The sequence below is a fragment of the Tyto alba genome, unplaced genomic scaffold (genome assembly GCF_018691265.1).
Source record: "Tyto alba isolate M040663 unplaced genomic scaffold, T.alba_DEE_v4.0 Super-Scaffold_20000042, whole genome shotgun sequence".
Lineage (NCBI taxonomy): Eukaryota > Metazoa > Chordata > Aves > Strigiformes > Tytonidae > Tyto > Tyto alba.
In genome coordinates, this window is record NW_024881293.1 from 3,564,637 (window position 1) to 3,584,657 (window position 20,021).

General features: G+C 48.9%; 1 protein-coding gene across 5 annotated transcripts in view; it reads right to left on the reverse strand.

Annotated features, from left to right (window-relative positions):
- Window positions 1-20,021, reverse strand: part of DISP3 (dispatched RND transporter family member 3) — a 45,440-nt gene that overhangs the window by 17,461 nt on the left and 7,958 nt on the right. For 2 of the 5 annotated variants that reach the window (XM_033007610.2, XM_033007612.2), the window contains 5 exons: window positions 4,337-5,273; window positions 2,860-3,079; window positions 1,167-1,303; window positions 599-733; window positions 214-374 (listed from right to left, as the gene is read on the reverse strand). In XM_033007610.2, the coding sequence (XP_032863501.1) occupies window positions 214-374; window positions 599-733; window positions 1,167-1,303; window positions 2,860-3,079; window positions 4,337-5,264 (1,581 nt within the window). In that variant the 5' untranslated portion in view covers window positions 5,265-5,273. Of the gene's footprint in view, window positions 1-213; window positions 375-598; window positions 734-1,166; window positions 1,304-2,859; window positions 3,080-4,336; window positions 5,274-5,460; window positions 5,506-12,766; window positions 12,929-20,021 lie in introns of those variants that run through there. The other 3 variants (XM_033007611.2, XM_033007609.2, XM_009969976.3) reach the window with 3 other exon arrangements.

A 20,021-nucleotide genomic window follows, 5' to 3' on the forward strand; every position in this document is an offset into this window, starting at 1 on the left:
AACCTGTTTGATCAGTGGCATGGGAAATACTGTCTTGGGTGCTGATACAGGGAGAGTGTCCACTGCCTTAGAGCAGGTAAGGGGCAGCCCTCTAGGGCAAGCCAGCCCAGCGTGCCCCTGTGCTGGGGGAGCGGACAGAAAGATGGTGCTGGCAGTTTCCCTCTCTGTTAGGCCCTCTGGCAGAAAGCCCCAAATCCCAAAGCTGCAGTGTACCTGAGAGAAGATGTTGGCAGCGTATGCTGCAGCTGTGGTCAGGGAGGTGAAGAAGGTGGCCTTCCCTGCTGTCTGGATAGTGTGGATCATGCGCAGTCGCAGGTCCTTGAGGTGCGTGGCTTGGCGGTAGGTGTTGATGAAAACAAAGACATCATCAACCCCTGGGAAAAGAGGGGGCAGATTTTGATACTTTGCTCACAGTAAGGACACACGCTAAAAATCTAATTTCCCCTCAACATCTGATCTGCAAATAGTTCACTTACAGGTAATGGAGGGAAAGACCTGGAAAATTCAATCTGCATTTGCCACCATCTCCTTTCTCTCCCCTGCAGGCAGGAGTTATAGCAAGGCAGCACAGGTAGGTTTTGAGTAAGGGCATACTTACCAATCCCCACAATGACAAAGGCAGCCACACCATTGAGTATACCAAGGTACTGGATCCCAAATACAACGTGGTACAGGAAGAGAGCCACCAGGCAGCTTAGCCCAATACTGGCAATGCCAAAGAATGACAGGAACACTATAGGAGAAAAGGAACATGGTAAAAATAGCTAGCCCCGGCCACTCCCTGGGAGAAGAGACACCTCACACCCGCCCTGTGGGGATACTGGTTCCCAGGAACGTGTGTATGACAGAATAGCTCAGGAATGCAAGAGCACTGCTTGCAGACCCCTTCCCATAAGGCCCATCCATGAAATTACATCAGCTTTACACTAGCATTAGTAAAATGGAATTTGCATCTTATTCCTGTTCTCCTGTGAGTCTTCCCTGCACTGTGCCCACAAATCTTTGCTCTGGAGACTCAGACTTGCATGACCTTCTGCACGCTGCTGTGCCACAAAGCCAGGCTGGTGTCAGGGCATCAGAGCCTCTGCTGGGGCTTGCACAGACACAGGGACTCATGGCACATCTGGATTTCTGTGAGAGCAGCACAGCCGTTGACTACAACCTACCTGAGCACGAGGTAAGGATGTAGACCAAGACAGCTATGCAGCTACTGCTGATGAAGGCCAGCAACATGTCATTGTTGAAAGTCCTCCTCACTTCATAGTCAAACAAATCTGTTCCTCCATACAGCACCTGGACTTTGCTAGGGTGGGAAGAAAAAAAGAAAGGGAGTAGGTAGATTTCAGTGTAAAGGGAGCAGAGCCAGAGGATTTAAAGCACAATGTCTCCCCCAGAGCCGAAGGAGATCACTGCTCTAATAAACTTAGCAGTTCTCTGAGGAAACAGCTCAGAGTAGTGAGAGTAGGTTGAACAAGATTGCTGCTGGAGGTGAAGTTCACACAAGGAGGGAGAAAAATAGAAGAGCAGGTCTAATATTTTTAAAGTTCCTCCAGTGCATGGTGGGTTGTTGGCACTGACAGAGAGCTCCTGAAGCCTCCAAAGCCAATTCCATCTGGAATCCTACTCATTCCTTATTATATTAAGCACACAGGTAATAACCAGTGGATGGAGGCAGAGTGAGAGCTTATCAGAAACCATATGACTCACCAGCTTCTGCTTCTGGAAGCAGGTTCTAAGCAGAAGCAATCTGAAGTAATTTAACCAGGTGTACAATAACACTGCACCATAGGAGGCTATCAGGAACCTGAGCTTTAGGACCAAGTCTTGGCCCCGATTCCCTCTCGGCTTCTCATAACTGCAACCCACTCTGCCAGCCCATTGCTGAGAACACTCTGTGGCTGCTCACTTTCAGGGCTGACATGGGCTGGCTGCATTTCACTCTGCTTTTGACATTCAGAGCAGTAGAGTTCTGGAGACTGAGAAAGTGCACTGACACTGGGACTCACCACCTTCCCTCAGCTGTCTGGATACTGGGCTACCCTTTTAGCTCTATTTTGCCATCTCCCCCTCACAAGCACTGAGCAAATCTCTATCCAACCAAAGTCATACAGACCTGGTGGTGAAAAAAGCCTACATTTCCTGAAACTTACCCCGACCTGAACTCCCCTCCCCATCTCTCTGTACAAAGAACAAACGCTTCTGGAAGAAATTACACTGGCATGAGCAAAAGAAGAATTGGATCTACAGGTTGATGTCTTGAGTAAGGACCATTTCATCCCCTGCATCAGACCAGCTGGGGCCAAATTCAGACTAGGAAGGCAGAGAAGCAGCTCTGTTGGAGGCAGTGGAATTGGACTTGTGAGATGGAAGCAAACCGATCCAATTCCAGACAGGGGCTGAGTGAAAAGACAGGCACTGGATTCAGTCTTTGGCTCCCTTTTATTGTCTCTGTTGATGTCTCTGGCATGTTGCTGCAGTAGGAAGTGGCATTAAAGAGAAGCATATGAGTGGTTTTCTGCCATATGCTCCCCACCCTCATTCACAGCACTGTGCCTGAGCCCAACTTCAAAGGAGATGCTTTTTCTCCTTTGTCTGGAGCATTATGCTATGGCCACCGTTCCAGACTGACCAGCAGTCTGAGCTGGCATGCCAAGTCCTCTGTGCCTAGTGCCTTCCAGGTGACACTGAATGCTGCACGGCCATCGGAGTGGAGCAGGCACGTCTACCCTGCGTAAACTTTAAGACAGAACTTTTACACCCTGAAGGGCCTGCTGCATCCATCCTCTTCAACCTTTGCCTTTTCCTGCTCTCACCCATTCCCAGCAAGGCATCTGCCCTGTCTGCACACACCCTCCTCACCTTGTGGACTGCTTGGCCAGCATGGCCACGTAGGTGATGACAAAGTTCTGGAACTTGCGGCGCTGCTCCTCCCACCGGTCCTCCACCGAGTAGTAGTTGGGCAGTGGTGCCCCAAAGAGGATTTCGCTCCGCAGCAGGGAGCTCTTCATGTTCTCAGCAGACAAGCCCTCATCCACGTACCAGTAGAATTCGGGGTGGGTCATGGCCAGCTCCAGGGACCCTGTGGGAGAAAGCAGCGCCACTTTTATTAGGTCCTGCTTAGTTGACTTGGCAAGGTACAGGGTCTAACTTGACAAAGGGAAACTGAGAACGATCCTGTCTTTCAAAGTGATGCTGACTGCTGCTGCCTTGCAGAAAGAAAAGAGAGCTGGGGAAAGCTGGATTGCGAAGATTCATGTTTCACTTCTGCTTTGTGACTCTGCTTGTGATGTCGCCAACAAGCAGTTCCCCATCAGGGATGCATCTTCCACCTGACTAATCTGAACCACAGCTCCCCCAGGCAGCAACGCACACAACATCCCATCAACACTCCCACTGCTGGATGCACTTAGTTCTAGTACACTGGGAAGCACAAGAGCAAAACAACGCCCATGGAAGATGAATAGTCCTGACTCTGCTGTGACCTGGTACCTCTGTCATTTGATGGTGTGAGGGATGCAGAGATGGAGGCACTCAGCTAGTTCTGAGTAAGAGACACTGCCTGTCTACCCCCAAAATCCAGGTTCCCTTGAGTTCACACCAGAAAGACACAGAAACTATGCTCTTTCCTGTTTTGGCAGCAGAACTGTTACTCACACTGGAGCAGATGGAGTTAATTCTCTGCCTGCTCCCTGTATGGCTCCTGGACAGCTATCATCTGCAGCCTGCGCTTGGGAAACAGATGGAGGCTTCATCCCACAGCCACATCACACCCACGGACTCCTCATGATTCACCTCTTTTTCACCATCCAGAGCCTCTGTTCTACTAGAGGGGTACAGTACAGGGTACAGAGCTGGGAGGAGGAGGCAGGGCCTTCATCTTCCTCTCCTTATAGAAGCCTTTCCAGCTGGTGACTCACAAGCTGCCTTTCAAGCTCCAGAGCAGCCCACAGACCTCTTTCATCTGCTCTATGGTGCAGGGAAGCTCATCCCTATTGTCTGTCCAAGACCTGACATTCTTCTAGTTAACCACAGTCATTTACAGGGGACAAGTGTCAGTAGAGGACATCTGTACAATGCAAGACTCCTCCTGCTTTGCCCCTCCCACTCACCTGTTGGGGCCTGTGTAACCCATGACTGGAGTTGTAGGGGCTTTGCTGAAAGGGTTGAAAAGGGGCCCTAGCACAGAAAAGACTATTCCTCAAGGCACAACATGGCAGTATTTTCCTCTGCACAAGGCAGTCAGACCTCTTAGCTGCACAGCAGTAAGTGACTGCCTGAACTTGCAGGAGATGCATGCCTTAAACATGCTAGCCCTTGCCCACAGCCCTCAGCTCACCTTGGATGTCAGCAAGGTCTTGTCCCATGCCATCGTAGTAAATCTTCCCTCCTCTCTCAGTGGGGAAGAAGTAGGTCATGAGGGAGCTAGGAGGGGAGCAGTAGGAGTAGGAGCCCAGGGGCAGGTCCTTCAAGACCTCATGGGGCTTCCAGCAGAACTCCCGGAAGCGAGGATGGTCCATGATCTTGCGCTCGACCTCATGGATGGTAACCAGGCGCTCAGTGGTGAAGATATTGTTTTCAGAGTCCCCCCGAGCCAGGAAAATGAGCTCGATGCGCCAGTGGGCATGTGTCTGTGTGTTGGTGCTGATGTAAGTGCTGGAGTAGTCCCAGCGTGGGGCACCCCTCCCGATTCGGGAAGTCCGGTTTCCTGGGTTCAGGTGGGCTTGGGGCTCAGGGGAGCTCATCCTGCCCTCTGGGGTGCTCCGCTTGACCCGCGCACTGACCCCAAGATGGGAAGCGTTGAGGTGAAGCTGCTGGAGCTGCTCAAAGATGAGCCTCTGCAGGGTTTCAGAGGTGAAGTCAGCCAGGTCCCGGCGGTTCCTCCCCCATGACCCAAACTGGGACTTGAGGGCCAAGGCAAGTGCATCGAAGCGCTGAGAGGACTCGTGGTTGCGGATCTCAAAAGCATTGTAGGAGATGTCAATATCCAGGGCTGGGTAATGGAGGAACATGACAACAGCAAGCACAGCAGGGATGGCACAGCCCAGGAAGAGGATGAAGCCAGCACAGTACGGGTTGGTAAATACCCAGCCAACAATATTCCAGAAGCCAGACACCGGCAGAGTGACACGCAGGGGCCTGACTCTGCATGGGCTTTTCCCACACAACAGGGCACTCTCTTGCCTCTTCCGGGAGCTGAAGGCTACCTCTTCATCTTCCTCGTCTAGCCAGGCGTCCTGTAACAAGGGGTCATCCTCTGTGTCCATGTCCAGCGCCTGCACAAAGGAGTAGAGAAAAGCAGTCAGCAAGGGCCAGCAATGGGTGCCACCAGGCAGAGCAGTTGCCCAAGGCTCTCAGCAGCAGAGCTGGGGAGGGAGGCACAGTCCAGCTCCCAGCCCAGCACCCTCAGCAGCAAAGCATGACTTCTTTCAAACCCCACAGCCACGGAAAGAACAGGCTCACCATGGGGTATTCCACACCCTGCCTGGCAGGGGAACCACAGAGGGGAGAAGTTCAAACTACAATCCCAGAGCCAAGTGCTCTGTCAGAAGAGGGCTCTGCATGGCCCCAGAATACCAGGCATGGAGATGGCAAGGAATTCACAGTATGCTGCTCAGGTTGCAGCAGCAGGAACATTCTATTAGCTAACCTGGTTCTCATGCCCAGGAAAAGTTCATGCTACCAGATGAAAAATGCCAGGGACCCTATCTTCCTCTCCTTAAAACTGACAGTAGATTTCCCCCCATTTATTTATAGCTGTATTTCTTTCCCACAAAGTGTGCACGTGTGTGCACACAGAACCAGAAGCACATGCACCCATACCTGCAGACACACACGTATGCATGCACTTGCACACACCAACCCCCACAGAAAACCTCACTGTGACCCCGCTCTACTCCCTGAAGGACTATCCACCACCAGTGTGGGAAGGAAAAGGACTTTCCTTCTACCCTTGTGGGCTATTGTTTATGGAGTGAGTTTTTCTGGTTCCTATGGAACAACCAGGAAGCAAAACCAATTACTGTCCCCATGGAATGAGAAGAAGGAAACTCCCTGATGAGCCCACACTTGTGCAGGAAGGAAAGGGAGACTCCCTGGGAGGTGCTCTCCTTTGCAGGGGACTGCCAGCACACCCAGGTTCTTACACTTTCCCCCTGTGCCCCTCCTGGGTGTTGCATCGAAGCCTCCCAAGCCAGGAAGCCACAGGCAGTGGTCCCTGAGAGCAAAGCTCAGACTCTCTAAGTGTCACTCCCTTTCCTGGCTCCCAGCAGCAAAGCCAGCAGCCCCTGCTCTCTGAACCAGTGAACCAATTCAGCTTGTTACTTGACCCTGATAGTTGCAACCAATTTACACACAGGCCAGAAGCAATTTACCAGTTTTGCTCCTAACCATTGTTTCTATTTTATATCAGCAGGAAGATGAATTGCCAGCACCCCTTAACTCTAGGTCCCTAGAAGACCTGGGAGCTGCCTGAACAAAGTGGAAAAGCAACGGGGCAGAAATGCTCCCTGGCAGAAGAGGGATGTGCAAAGGAGCAAGGGTCACAGCAATCTCCCCGGCTCTGGACAGCTTGGGTGATGCCTGTGGCTTTGCTCACAGGGAGCTTCGGGAACTACAGCAGCTCCCAGGGGATTCACTCCAGTCCGGCCAGCATCCGTGCTGGCAAGGAGGGCAGAGCACTCCCAGCGTTGTGGAGCCTGTGGAGAACAGGGAACCTCTGAGCTCCAGCCTCCCTGCTCCTGCCCACCCCAAGGAAAGCACAAACGTTGATCAGTGGCTTTAATCTGCAACTGATATTGTCTCAAAACATCCCACCCTTCCTGTCAGTGCGAGAGCAGGTGCTCTCCCACCCCCTTGCCGTGGTTAGGCTCATGCAGCTGGCTCACCCACCTCAGCCAAGCTGCAGAGAGCTGTGCAGGAGGGCACGTGTAAGCCTGTGCTATTCGAATCTGCCTCCTGCTCTGCCATCTCACAGTACAAAAACAGATGGGCATTGCTGATGGCAGATGGCCACAGTCCCTCTTCTGCCAGACCTCCAATCCTCAGGAGGCTAAGAAACAGGGCAAGGAGAAGGCGGCTCACAAAATTCTGCTGTTTCCCCCTTCACATGTAGGGCGGTTAGAAAGAAATAAGAATGCAAAGTGGGGGGTATTTTCAAGTCTCTGGAAAGGTTACAAAAAATCTAGCTGGTTTTAGGCTCTATTAAAACTTCTTTAATATTCAGGATGCATAATCCTAAACAGCCAGGGAGTACCTGAGAGTTTCCCTGAACAGCCACACATCACTGCGTGAGCATTGGGCACTAGGGCAAAGCTAAGAGCATATGAACAATGCTCAACAGCTACTGGCCCGCAGGTGCTTCTCTGCCTCAACTTCAAGGGCATGCACACCCATGTGCTTTTCTGTTGTTGCTTACAGAGAGCCTTACTTGTGTAATGTCAGGGAGGAGGCTTTCCCAAATCCCTGAATCTGCATATAAATCCTCTCCCAGATGCTCCTTGCTGCAGTCCTGCCTTCTCTCCCACTCTCTACACTCCCAAACTCTTCCCACAGAGCAGCCGTAATCCCATCAATGCTGACAAAGCAGTGGAGGGCAGCGACATGCTCCTCCGCATCCAAACCTGCTGTCACACCAGCCCCCCCAAACACAGCACAGTGCCAGCCCCAGCTCACAGGTCGCCCCACGCTGCTCACCTTTGCATCCAGGCATCCTCAGCACATGCGAGCCCTTGGCCAGTGTGCAACTCCATCCATCACTGGGCTGGCAAGTACTAGCACACTTCTGCCTCTAAGAGGCCACCAAGCTACAACTTCAGCTCACGCTATCAGTTCAGATCGGTGCTGCATAAATGCAGGTGCAAACCTCACTCATAGCATCTGGGAAAGTTGGTGTGTACATGCAGTTACCTCCACTCCACCCAGCTGCCCTTTCTCCCATCCATCCTGGACTGTCCTTTAACTGAATGGAGTTACTTCAAGACCTGATCAAGCATATATATTCTCTCTTTAAAAAGAGAGGTAAAGAGCCATAATAATTTCCCATTTATTGAGCTACTGAGGAGAAGGAGGGATAAGATTCTAATCCTGAACAGAAGAGCCTGCACGTGACAAGAAAGTGAAATGAGAGACTGAGATAGTAATAAGCCAGCAGAAAAAGGATCATACCATCTTTTTTAACTAAGAGCTAAATCCACAACTGAAGGAAGGGATCAGACCTCAGGCATCTCCCTCTGGCTCTCCTACCCACTCTCATGGTGACTGCAAACCCCATCTTACAACAGATGGGTACCCATAACGTATGAAGGCCAAGGCATTCTACCCTCTAGTTAAAGACTGGTACAAATTCTGACGCTGGTGTAAATCCCAGCGCAGCAAACACTGGAGAAGCCCCAAGATAATACACACTCACATGAGAGCCAAGTCAGGGAAGGATCAAGGCGGGGGGGAGGCACTTTGGCTGTGCTGTCCCTGAGGGCGACAGCCTCCCTCTGCATGTGGGGTATGCACGTGCGAGCATCCTGCCCTAGTTCCACCACAGCTCTGAACTCCCTTCAGAAGAGAGTTAACCACATGATTCAGCTGCAAAGCCAGACACGGCTCACTTAGCATTGCCCCTGGGACTCGTCTGGCTTTACTGCCTTAGTCAGATCCTGCCTGGGTCAGGATGAAAGCTTATCCAACCCAAAACACTGCAAACTGAATCGGCGGGGGAGATAAACCCTGAAATCAGCCAGAAGGGAAGTGAAATGCATTTTATCTGCTTGAATTCTACTTGGGGCCTGGCCTGTTTTCCCTCCAACACTTCTGTACTACCCACAGACTTCCAGCACCGAAGCATGGCCCAGTTACATTTTCCAATTCCAGGATGTGCACAGTGGACCTAATCCTGCAGCCCTCATCAAAGCTGCCTCACTTCTGTGCAAACTTAACCTGCTCCAGGTTGGAAGGAACAGAGGGTAGGAGCACTCCCAGGAGTCCTGGATCTGCTTCTTTAGAGAAGAGGTACTGATTCAGCTGGTTGGAGTAGGCATTCAGATTTCTTGGGCCTCCCTCTGCCCCTTCCAAAGCAAATAGGCTTTCTCCTGATTCAAAACCAGTCAGCACTCTATACGGTGGCAGAACCTCCTGTAAAGAAGATTCCTGGCTCAGATTTAGGGTGGTGCTACAGGCATAATTTCCATTAAGTCACAGAAAGGTAAATCCCGAGTCTCATGCTTGGCCACATTAAGCCAGATCTTGCAGGAACCTACAATGCCACATTACAGACAGCCCTGCTCCAGACTGCAAACAGGAAGCAAGAGCCACAGCTGCAATCACCTGTGGGGTGCCCCACGTCAGGGACCTCATCCCACTGTCCCAATGCTTTCAGGTTTTTCCACCAGGAACATACAAGCATTGTATAGATGTGTAGTAGGAAGGTCCTAGGCTGCCACTGCACGCCCAGCGAAGGACAGGCCCTGAACCAGCTGCCTGAGCAAAGAGCTCCTCAAGCCTACCCACACAGCCTGCAGCAGCTCCTGCTTTCTGCGCAGCCGTGCAAAGGCAGACTGCACACATCTGACAGCCAGCTCAGAGAGCAAGACAGGGGCAAAGCAAAGGGGCAGGTCTCCACAGGTTACCTGGTATGGGGAAGATGTGGGGCCTCTTCCCTTCCCCACACTACCACGGTATGGACAAAGTTCTACAGCTGGGTTGCAGAACTGCAGAGCTCTGCTGCATAGCTCTGCTCTGCAGAGCTGCCTACAGACAGTATGCTGCGAAAGGGGGGACAAATCTCAAACCTTTTGCCTAACAGCTGCATCGAAACCACAGACCCTGCGTTCCTCTGGCAAAGCTGGGCCTGCACAGTTCCTGTTCAGCTCACCCACCTCCTGTCCTGGTGTCGGCACATTTTCACCTGTGCTGCCTTGCTCCTTCAGCCAGCCAAGAACCATTTGGGGCTGGGGAAGGGGGGAAGAGGCAAGTGAGCTGCTGATTTGGCAGCACAGCTGAGCTTGGAGGGACCTTGTAGAAAACTGAGCTGAAAAAGGAGGGTAGGAGGGAGTCTGTAGTACAGTACATAAAAAAAAACCTCCTCCCTTATCATTCAGCCTTCAAACTGATGGGCAGTTTCAGCATCCTTCCAGGGTGAAAACCCTTCCTGATCTGAAGACGTGAGTTCAGAAAATCCATCACAATGAAGAGACATATAGCCATGAAGTGATTCACCTCTTCCAACCCTGTACTGGTAACAAAGACACACGAGCTTTATGGAAGGTATGAATAATGCCAGGATCCAGCTGATGATCTGGTTTGCCTCTTCACAGTCACAGCAGTGGTGTGGAAACATGACTAGGAGGAAAACAAGGAAGGTCTCCTTGCCAAGACTATTTCTTCAGTGCCATTGGGCACTTTTGTCCAGAGGAGCACAGAGGCTATCTTACATCAGATCTGAGCCACCCTCCCAGCCCTGCACACCAGATAACCTGCAGCTGAACCTCAGCACCACGGCCATGAATGCTACCAGAGCCCAATGGAAGAGGCTCACCCCTTCTTCGCTGGATGACTGTCACTGGTGAACCAGTGACTGGCAGACTGGGCCTCCAAGCACTTTGCTATCTGCAGCCCTGTTCAGCAGTTTAACCTGAGCATCCTCCACGTCTTGCTGCAACTTGCCAGTCTGATCGGAGTAACAAATGAAGCATTTAAAGCGCTGCAGGACTATGGAGCACAGAGTAGAAATAATTATGACTCCTGTGAGCCTGACACACAGCAGAAAAGGAGGGATAAAGCCAAACCTGGGAGACCTTAAGATCAGCAAGAGCTTTGCCCTTGACTGCAGCAGGTGGGAACCAGCTCAGACCCCAACAGCCCTGCAGGGATTGTCACTCACTCAAACCCCAACAAGGAAAAACACCCATGCAGTTCCCACATGACAGAGTTCTTTTTCAGTGAAATCTAGGATAGAAGAAAGTCATTGACAAGTTGGGGAGAGGCAGTGACAGATGAGGAAGCTAATTACACCCAACCTGACTAATTAATGCTGACTTTCAGATTAAAAAAATCTTCACTAGTGTTCCATTTCAATTACTTGGTTGTTCCTTCTTACAGGAAAAATAAAACCTTGTGCATCAGCAAGCTAGAAAGAAAAAAGGAAAGAAAGCACAAGGCTAAAAGGGGAGGGAAAGACAATTTTTGTAATATGGGAGATTCCTATCAACAAAATAATTAAACTTCACATTCGTTTCTCCCATGGGCAAAGCTTTCAGAGAAGAGCTAGCAGTTTTGTAGCCCTAAAAACTCTTGGAATTTCTACCACAGGCAGCTCTAGGCCCCTTTAGTAGCCATATAAACTTCCTCTGAGAGGGAGAGAGATGGCCTTTGTGCTTGCAAAATCATCCTAAGAGCATCTAACTCCTGCAAAAAGCCACCTCTCTATAACCATGCACAGCTGATAGCAGGGATGGACACAGTGCCTTCCAGGCTGGTAAGCTGAAGAATGCTGTACACAGATCTGGCTGTGTAAAACAACCGGAAGGCAACATTAATGTATACCCACTCTAAAAGCAGGGCTCCACAGTGACACTGAGACTCAGGACCAGGCTTTTGCTCCGTACTTAGATCACTAAGACTAGTCTAGAAGTATCATTTTAAAAAACCAAGGGCTTTCTCAGGTCGCTGCTCTTCCTTTACCAACACAGCTGTAACTGAGAGCATGGAGTCAGCTGTGTGCTGCCCTTTGCCAGTGCAGACTACCCTTCATGAGTGGGGAAAAAATGAAACAGCAAGGAAGAATTAGATGCAATTTCTGGGCCTTTAATTGAAGGTCTGACTTTCAGAGGTGTTGTACTCCTGGAAAAGCAATGCAGGCCTAGGACACTTCAGACTGGGCACCTAACCCTGAATCTCCTGAAATACTTCTGAAAACACTGGCTTAATTCAACCTGTGCCTGAGGATACAACCCAGAACCCATTTCAATGGGATACAAGCCCAGAGATGTACATGCTGCTTAAAGGCACTGGTTTAAACCGCTTGCTGGGTTGGCTCCATGATTATTAATCAAGCAGGTCTGCTTTTCCAGCTGCATAGCACAATGCAGCAACGAGGCTTTAATCTATTTTCTCTCTGGACCCTTTGCATTTCCCTTCCCACTTGCTTTAAATCCTTTGGTAAGATGCACAAAAACATTGCCAGACCCGAGGCACTCTGCAGATCAGAATAACATCAAAATGTTCCAGCAGCACAGTGCTGTTGGAATTGCAGCACAATGATGTAAATATGTGTTTGTTGGGAAAATAAAAGTTTAACAAAATGATTTAAAAAAAAAATAAATATTTCAAGCTCTACCATCTGCAATTTCACTTGCCCGCAGGAGCCAAGACAATGGATAGGGCTGTATACAGGATGGAAGATTGTCTGATCTGCCAAACTTTATGAAATCAAGCACATGCATGCACACTCACACCTAAAATGTTCCCTTTCACTGCTGACTGTCCTACTCTTCTTTCCTTACAGGCATTTTACACCCTGGCTAAGGGCAGCTGGAAACTGAAGGAACCAGTCAGACGGGATGATCTTAAAGGGCTTTCCTGACCTAAATGATTCTATCATCCATCGACCTGCTTTCAGAATGGACAAAGGCTAGTTGGAGCACTTAGCCTATGACATCGAGGATCTCCTGCCTGCAGCTGCCCGCTTTCCAGGTGCTTGTCAAGCACTGATTAGATCTACTCATAATTACATGCCAAAAACAGTGTGGAAAGATTAGCTGCAAAGTCAAGCACTCACCAGTCAGGAAATGCCAAATTCAGGGCTGACACAGCATCCTTAATTTGCCCCCCTTCTGTAAATGCTTTGCAGTGCAGTTTTTCTTCCAAGCCCGGTGTCCAAAGGCAGGGACTCTGGCTTTCACCAGTGAGTGCGATGGATGATGCTCTCCGAACCCAGTAGCTATTTGCTACCTTGTTCTCTCCTCATTGTTCAGCATGTGGTCTCACGCCTCATTTCCTGCACGCTGCTCATGCCTGGCTCAGAGGCAGAATTATTAATTTCCTCATGAGCCTTTCAACACTGCCTGTCACGACAGAGTCTGAGGGCTGAACAAACAGGACTGAACTGAATCTTCTCCCAGCATCTCTGAAAAGGAGGGGGTGGTGTAGTCCGCATCTGACAGATGCAGGAGCTCAGGAGATCAGAAGGAAAAAAAAAAAGACACTTATTTTGGGTGCCTAGTTTGACACACAAGATACCTAATTTCTTACAAGTGCACAGAACGGCACAGATGGGGGCTGTGTGCAACAAACTGCAAACTCCGCTTTGTTCTGCGAGCATAATTTGAGCTGTAACATCAAGCGTAACCATCCTTGTGCAACATAATCTGTGCTGGTGAGGGACATCCAACCTCCACAGTGAGAGCCAATTTCACATCATCTGTGCTAACCAGCAATATGCACACCAGTACCTGGGGCACCTCAGAAAGGCTTAATGGTGACAGAGAGCACAAGGACCATCAGTACCCTCATCTCTCTTTACTTCTACTCTGGCCATGTGGACCAGGAACAGGGTGGAGAAAGGGACTGAAAGATCAGTATATGGGGAATAGGGAGAGAGACGGTTTTAAAAGGCGTTTGCTTTGCTATGTGAGAAGCTGCAACCTGCACACAGAACAGACGAAGAAGAAAGCATTGAGAAGAACTAGGTAACCTTACAGCTGTGATCCGCACCAGGATGTACACAAAAGCAAAAAGTAGAGCAAAAGCAGCTCTACTGTGTTTTGCTAAGAGTAAGATGCCTGCAAATAAGAACTAGATCAGCCATCCAAGTTCCCTGTTTTAACACCACACTCCTTCTGAATGTTTCCTTAATTAGGGAGAAGAGTGATCCCACAGCCTTGGATCAGGGGGAGACCTTCACATGGCACTAGTTTGGGAAACTGAGGCAGGCCCTCCACAGCTCTAGCAGGTAGCAGCTGTGAGGTCTGTCCTAGGGTGCTACTTCCTATGCAACTCCAGGAAGAATATGTACCCTGACAGATTTTTTAAAAAATCCAAAAGCATACAGTAAATTTCCCCAAAATACTTGCTTCAAAGTACTGAAATGGGTACCTTTCAAAGATAAAAGGTCACCAGGATTTGCTGACATCAAACCATGCATGTTCAGTGCCCTGCCATTGCCACAGAGGTAAAGCTACACAAGAACTTTGCTAACGTGTGTGATTGCCAAAGAAAATTAGCTTCCTGATAAAATAATTTGCTCCTGGTTATTGTAACTAATGATTGTAGGTGTTGGAAGACAGATTCTTGGTTATTAATCTCACGAAACATGCCTTGCAGCCTTGTGCCATGTTTACCACTTGAGTTACTTGCTTTTGTTAATGATAAGGCCCCGCTGTCACTCAAGCATGTGGCACTTACAGGTTTCTGCACGCAGACACCAAGCAAGCTGAGATTCTGATATGCTTCAGAAATTACTTACCTAACCATTACAAAAATTACTTCAATTTTGTCTGAGCCCCAGCCACTTGCCGATGCTAAGAAGAGGGTTGGCTTCTGGATCTTGTGTGCCTTTGGGTGCCTTGACACAGACTTCAAAAGCACCCTGGATCCCACCAACCAGGTGCCCAAGATAACAAGCTTGTTAAAGGTATGTGGATATCCACACTCCAGTGTCTTCCCCTGAGCACCTGTGTTCATAGCAAAGACTTTACAGATCATTAAATGCAGACGGTTACCACAAACCAGGGCCTTGTATTATTATCCCAAGAAGTGTCACTCATTCCAGGAAGGAATCTCAGACCACACAGAGGATTCACCAGTTCTCAAGCCCCAAGAATAAACTGCCATCCCCAAAGCTTGTGTGCTGCTCTTTTATAAACTCAAGCTTCCCACACCACTGTCACCCTGAAAAGTAAAGCCAAGTCCTGCTGTCAGTGCCTGCCAGTCATTTATTATTCCCCCCTCCGGTGCTCAGGATCCCCAGTTCACATCACCATGGGCACTGATACCACTCTATGCTCAGCTGCATGATTCCCAGCTCTGACCCTGCTCCCCACACCTGCTCCCTGCAGCGAGAGGAAGTATGAAGACAAGGGCTTGGCTGTACTCTCTCCTCCATCTGCAGCTCCCCAGCAATAGCCTGCTTGTGTGCACACTGTACTTCTGGGACTAATCAAAACACCCTCTCCTAAAGGCTCCTCTCCAGAGCCTCCCCATAAGCTAAGAGTTCATTACTGAGAAGGGTAATTTCTTGCCCACCGTGCATGTGAGCTGCTTTCTCGCCAGCAGCCTAAGCGGCAGTCTGTGCTGAGGGGATTTTGCTGGTTGTGGTTCTGTGGGCAGTAATGCAGGAATACCAACCTATGCCAACAGTCCTTCTTGCCAACCACAGCACAGGTAGCTATTCCATCTCCACTTCTTGCCACTCCAACATAAAAAGTACAATTAAGGTTAAAAGAAAATGTTGCAAATACTTCCCTTCACCTGAAGTGTCTGTATTGAGCCAGCTCTGCTCATCATGCTCTGACCTTCCAGGAAAAGGAGGTACAGATAGCAAGTCCCATCTGCAGATGTGTTGGAGTCAAATGGGTCAGAGCATCTCACTCCAGATGCCACCTAGCCTCACTCGGATGGATCTAAAGGTCTTGCCTTTTTGCTGCTATAATTTACTGATATCAGAAAACGCCAGATTCACAACAGGAAGGTTGTAAGGACTGCAATCTATGCTGGGGATACAGCTGCCATGGCATTTCAGTCATATCCAGTTCTTCAGCAGGACTTTCCACATACCTGCATGAAAGAGGAATGGGCGATACAGTAGCCCTCAAATGAGGGAGCAGAAAACATACCCAAGGTCATTCATGTACCATTCCAGCTCCATGCACTGAGCTGAGCTCATCTGTGGTATAGACATGGCCTCTTATTTCTGTGGATGCGAGGACCTGAATTTTGGGCAGAATTCATCCTGACACAGTCACTACAGCTGAGCAGGAATAACTACGGCAAACCATGCTCTGCTGTCACCCATGGAAAACTTACTACTGGATCAGGAGGGACTCACAAAGTAGCTTGTAGCTAGCTGGCTCTCAGCAGCCTATACAGTGGGATCTGAGCAGGTATGGCTTTCTTACCTCCCACACTTGTCTCTCTGAAACATATGCAGCTATCTGCTCTCCTCCCATGAAAACCTGGTGCTTCTGCAGTTAGATTAATTAGCACTGCTTTTTCATCTTCCCAGGATCAGTGAGAAATCTGGAAGCAGAGGTGTAAAACCCAGAGGCTGGAGAGCCTCTAGTGCCACAGCTGACTGCTCCAGAGCAGGACCTGGGTGAACACAGGGTTTTTCAGAACAGAAGGAAAACTTCCTGAGGGGAAGGGGAGGATGTGGAGACAAGACAAGATGCCTCAGTGCCTGAACAGCATGCCAGCAGGTCCCCTGCCAGTACAAAGACTTAAAGCTTACTGCCAGCTGCACCAACCATGCAGAAACTCACATTAAATGTTACCACAGCTCAATGAGCACAGTCCCGCAGACCGTTAGCAGAGGAGGAGGCAGGGTCTCAGAATAAGCAAACGGGCTTTAATGACACATTAATCTCAGGGAGAGTCCAGGATGGTTCCTAATACAGACAAGAGACAGTAAGAGCTGGTTCCTGTTAGTCCCTGTGCAAGGGAAGGAAATGTTGCTGGCAGCAGCTCCCAGAAGCTGCCAGTGAAGCCATGTCTACAGGATACTGATTGAGGCCATCAGGACTGAGCTGAGATAGCAGCGATGTCCCTTCCCTCTCCCCTCTCCTCCTCCCTCCCAGCACAGACCTGGAGGAGCATGATCTAAGTCTGGCACAAGACCAATTCAGAAAGAGGAAAACACCACTTTTGTCCCTATTCCCCTTCTACCACCAAAGATTTGGAGAGTAACGGCCATGCAAGCTGCACAAGCTCAGGAATGGCAATCATCCAACCCAGGGGATACCGAGGGACTGCCATCTGGCAAAGGATCAGAGTGTTTCAGGTAATTGTTCCTGGTTCCTTACTGCATCCCACACTTCTCAGCCAGGCATTCACAGGCTGAGATGCTCTTGTGCTAACTGCAGGACACAAAACCAACGGAAATATTTGTGGCTCTGATTTCCTGGGACAAATCACATCATTTGCTTCTGAACCGCTCTCATATTCTGGAGTCTGAGATCCCATCCTCCACCCTTTTGCAACATGCCTTGTCCCAAAGCTTCCTGGGATCTCCCTCCACAGGCAAACACAGGCTATTCTTGCACAGACATTTGTAATCTGATTTTCAAAGGGACTCACTCCACTGACCTATGCTGAAGTGGAACTGTGTCTGGCCCTCTGGAAATCAGGCCCAGCTGGCTGAGTAAGGGAGCACACTCACTGCAGGCACTCCCCAAATCAGTCAAAGGAATAGAAATGCAAACAGTACCAGGATCTGCAACATAACCGAATAGATGGGCATGTAGGCAGGTGGTGCACACGCAGGAATGAATGTAGCCGCATGTGTGCCAAGATTTGGATCCAGCAGGAATGATCTCCCCCACAACACATCAGAAATACAAGAAACAGCAAGAGGTTTGTAAAGGAAATGTCATCACTGTCTTAACTTGTCACCGCTACTTACAGTATAGCTTTTTGTTATTGGAATCTAGATAAGGTCAAATGCTTTACTGTACCACTTACACAGAAACCTAGTCTATGAACTCTGCGGTTAGTGCAAGGTAACTTTCACCAATGAATTGGTTCCATGTAGCAGATCTACAGCAATGAAGCTTCTTTACTTCAGTTTAAGCAGTGCCACAGGGGATGAAACATTTACCTGCTGATATATCTTGTTTCCAGTTGTCATAGGCTGGCGTTTTATAGCCCCCTACAATGCTGCAGTGTTTCTACCATGCTCTGTGCACAAGCATATTGACATCTGTGACAAAAGTGAAACGGACCAAAGAACACGAAAGACCACAGCTCAGTTGCCCACTTGCTGCCTGTCTCAAAGAGCCATGTGAGGTGACAGAGCTGAGATGCAGGGGTTAGGACTGGGAGAAAGGGAAGGGGTGGCCTTGGAAGCAAAATTCAGTTTGGATGTGGAAAAAAAATAATGGCTCGAAGCATATACATCAGATTCTGAGACACTCCATTTAAAAGCATGCCCATAGATTTGACACTCGGGTGAGTGCAAGGCACTGACAAGTGCTCGGTGGGTTCTGAAAAACCACAGCTTGCAATGCTGGAGTTTAGAAATTGCAGCTGTTGGCAGGAAGCACCAGAAGGAGCAGCTTTCCGCATGGTTCAAGAACTAGCCTAAGCTTTCCAGCAAAATAGATTTAGCTTTCAAAACAAGCTGTTGTCTATATTGTCCAGGCTCATAGGCTCCACTTTAAATAGAGCCCATTGTTTATTGAGTCACTTCCATGCTCCTGTGGGCCCATCCACCTTTCTACTTCAACTCAGCCATAAAAATTGGTTTGGAGATTAAACTTGGTGCATGAATTGTTGGCTGGAGAACAAGTGGGAGGGTGTGCGCGAGAGAAGGTGGAGGGAAAGAGGTGGCAGAGGAAATACGAAGACAGAGGATTTGGCCAGGCTTGATTTATAAGCAGGAACCAGGGTTGCTTTGGGCTTTTTTCAGACTCATTTAAAATGCCACACTGCACTCTAGTTCAAATCTGAGTTTGCAACCCCATCTTCTTCAGGAATTTTTTTGCCTTGTTAAAAGGAGGAACAAAAAGACAAATTATTTGATTCAGGGAATCGAGTGTGCTGCATGTTCAGTAGTACCCCAAGCAGTAGAAGGGATTAGGTGTTGTTTTGTTTCTTCCCAAATTGTCTCCACAGACCTTAATACAGCACTCAAAAGCAATTCATTCTCAGCTCCTGGGTGTAAAACAGAGCCAAGAAACAAGTCAACATATAGCACATCCCCCTAGGAGCAAAGAGCACTTTGCATTTGTGCATCATATCAGCTTCTATCAGCAACTGCATAAACCCTTTGCAAACACCTATCAGATCCAATTCCCTTATTCCTCTAGGGAAATAGGTTGGATTATATGCAAATTTACAAATGAATTAAGCAAGGCTCCACAGTCTAGCTCCAGATCTGCTGGAATTCAGCCATTACTTTTGCTGACTTCAACAGAAGCTTTAACAGACCAGACAAGTTACAACTAACATTGTTAAGTTTTAGTTGCCATTCGGGGAGCAGCAGTGGTACTTACAACTCCAGTTAACAGCGACACAAAGTGGGTGCCCAGAAATGGAGGCATCCAAAAGCCAGCTGTCTGCTACAGCAACCTTCTGGATCTGCTCAAAATCCCAAGATTTGCGGCAGAGCAACAATAGGACCCAAGTCCTCCTAATCCTCTGCTTTACCAGATAGCCCAGTTCCTCTCATGCTTAATTATCGTAAAGAAGTTAATACCCAGCAGAGGCCTGTGATGCTAACACATTAATTTTCTTCTCTGCTTAAGAACATAGGAAGGCGGGGGAAACAGGGCTCCTATGACACGTTTTTGTAGATGGACTGTGAAATAAACAATGTATTGAGCCAAATGATCCTGGAAATTAAAAGTGCCAATTTAATGCAGGGCATTATTATTATTTATTAAATATGTATCACCACATATAGGTGAAGAAGCAAAGGCTCTGTGACTTGATAGCCTAACATCAGACAGCCAAGTGAGCTCAGAGTAAGACAAGATATCCCAGAACCCTACTCTGTGTTCAAGTCAAAGAAATTCTTGCTTTTCAGAAGTAAGATGGGAAGAAAATCTGTAGCAGCATCAGATAGGATGCCCTGAAGCCCATACAAGCTTGTCCATGTAGTCATCTTAGCAGGTAGATCCTGGGCTTACATTCCCAGTGACAAATCCAAAGTGACTTCACAGACGTGACTGCATTTACACAGAGTGAGATCGCAGCTGTGGAACCAGGCCCCAGAAGCAATAGCATCCACAGCCTGAAGGCCAGGCAGAAAAATGATTCTCACCTCTGATTCTCCCCCAATAAAGAAGCAGAGAGTCAAGGCCAGCAGCAGTTTAAGA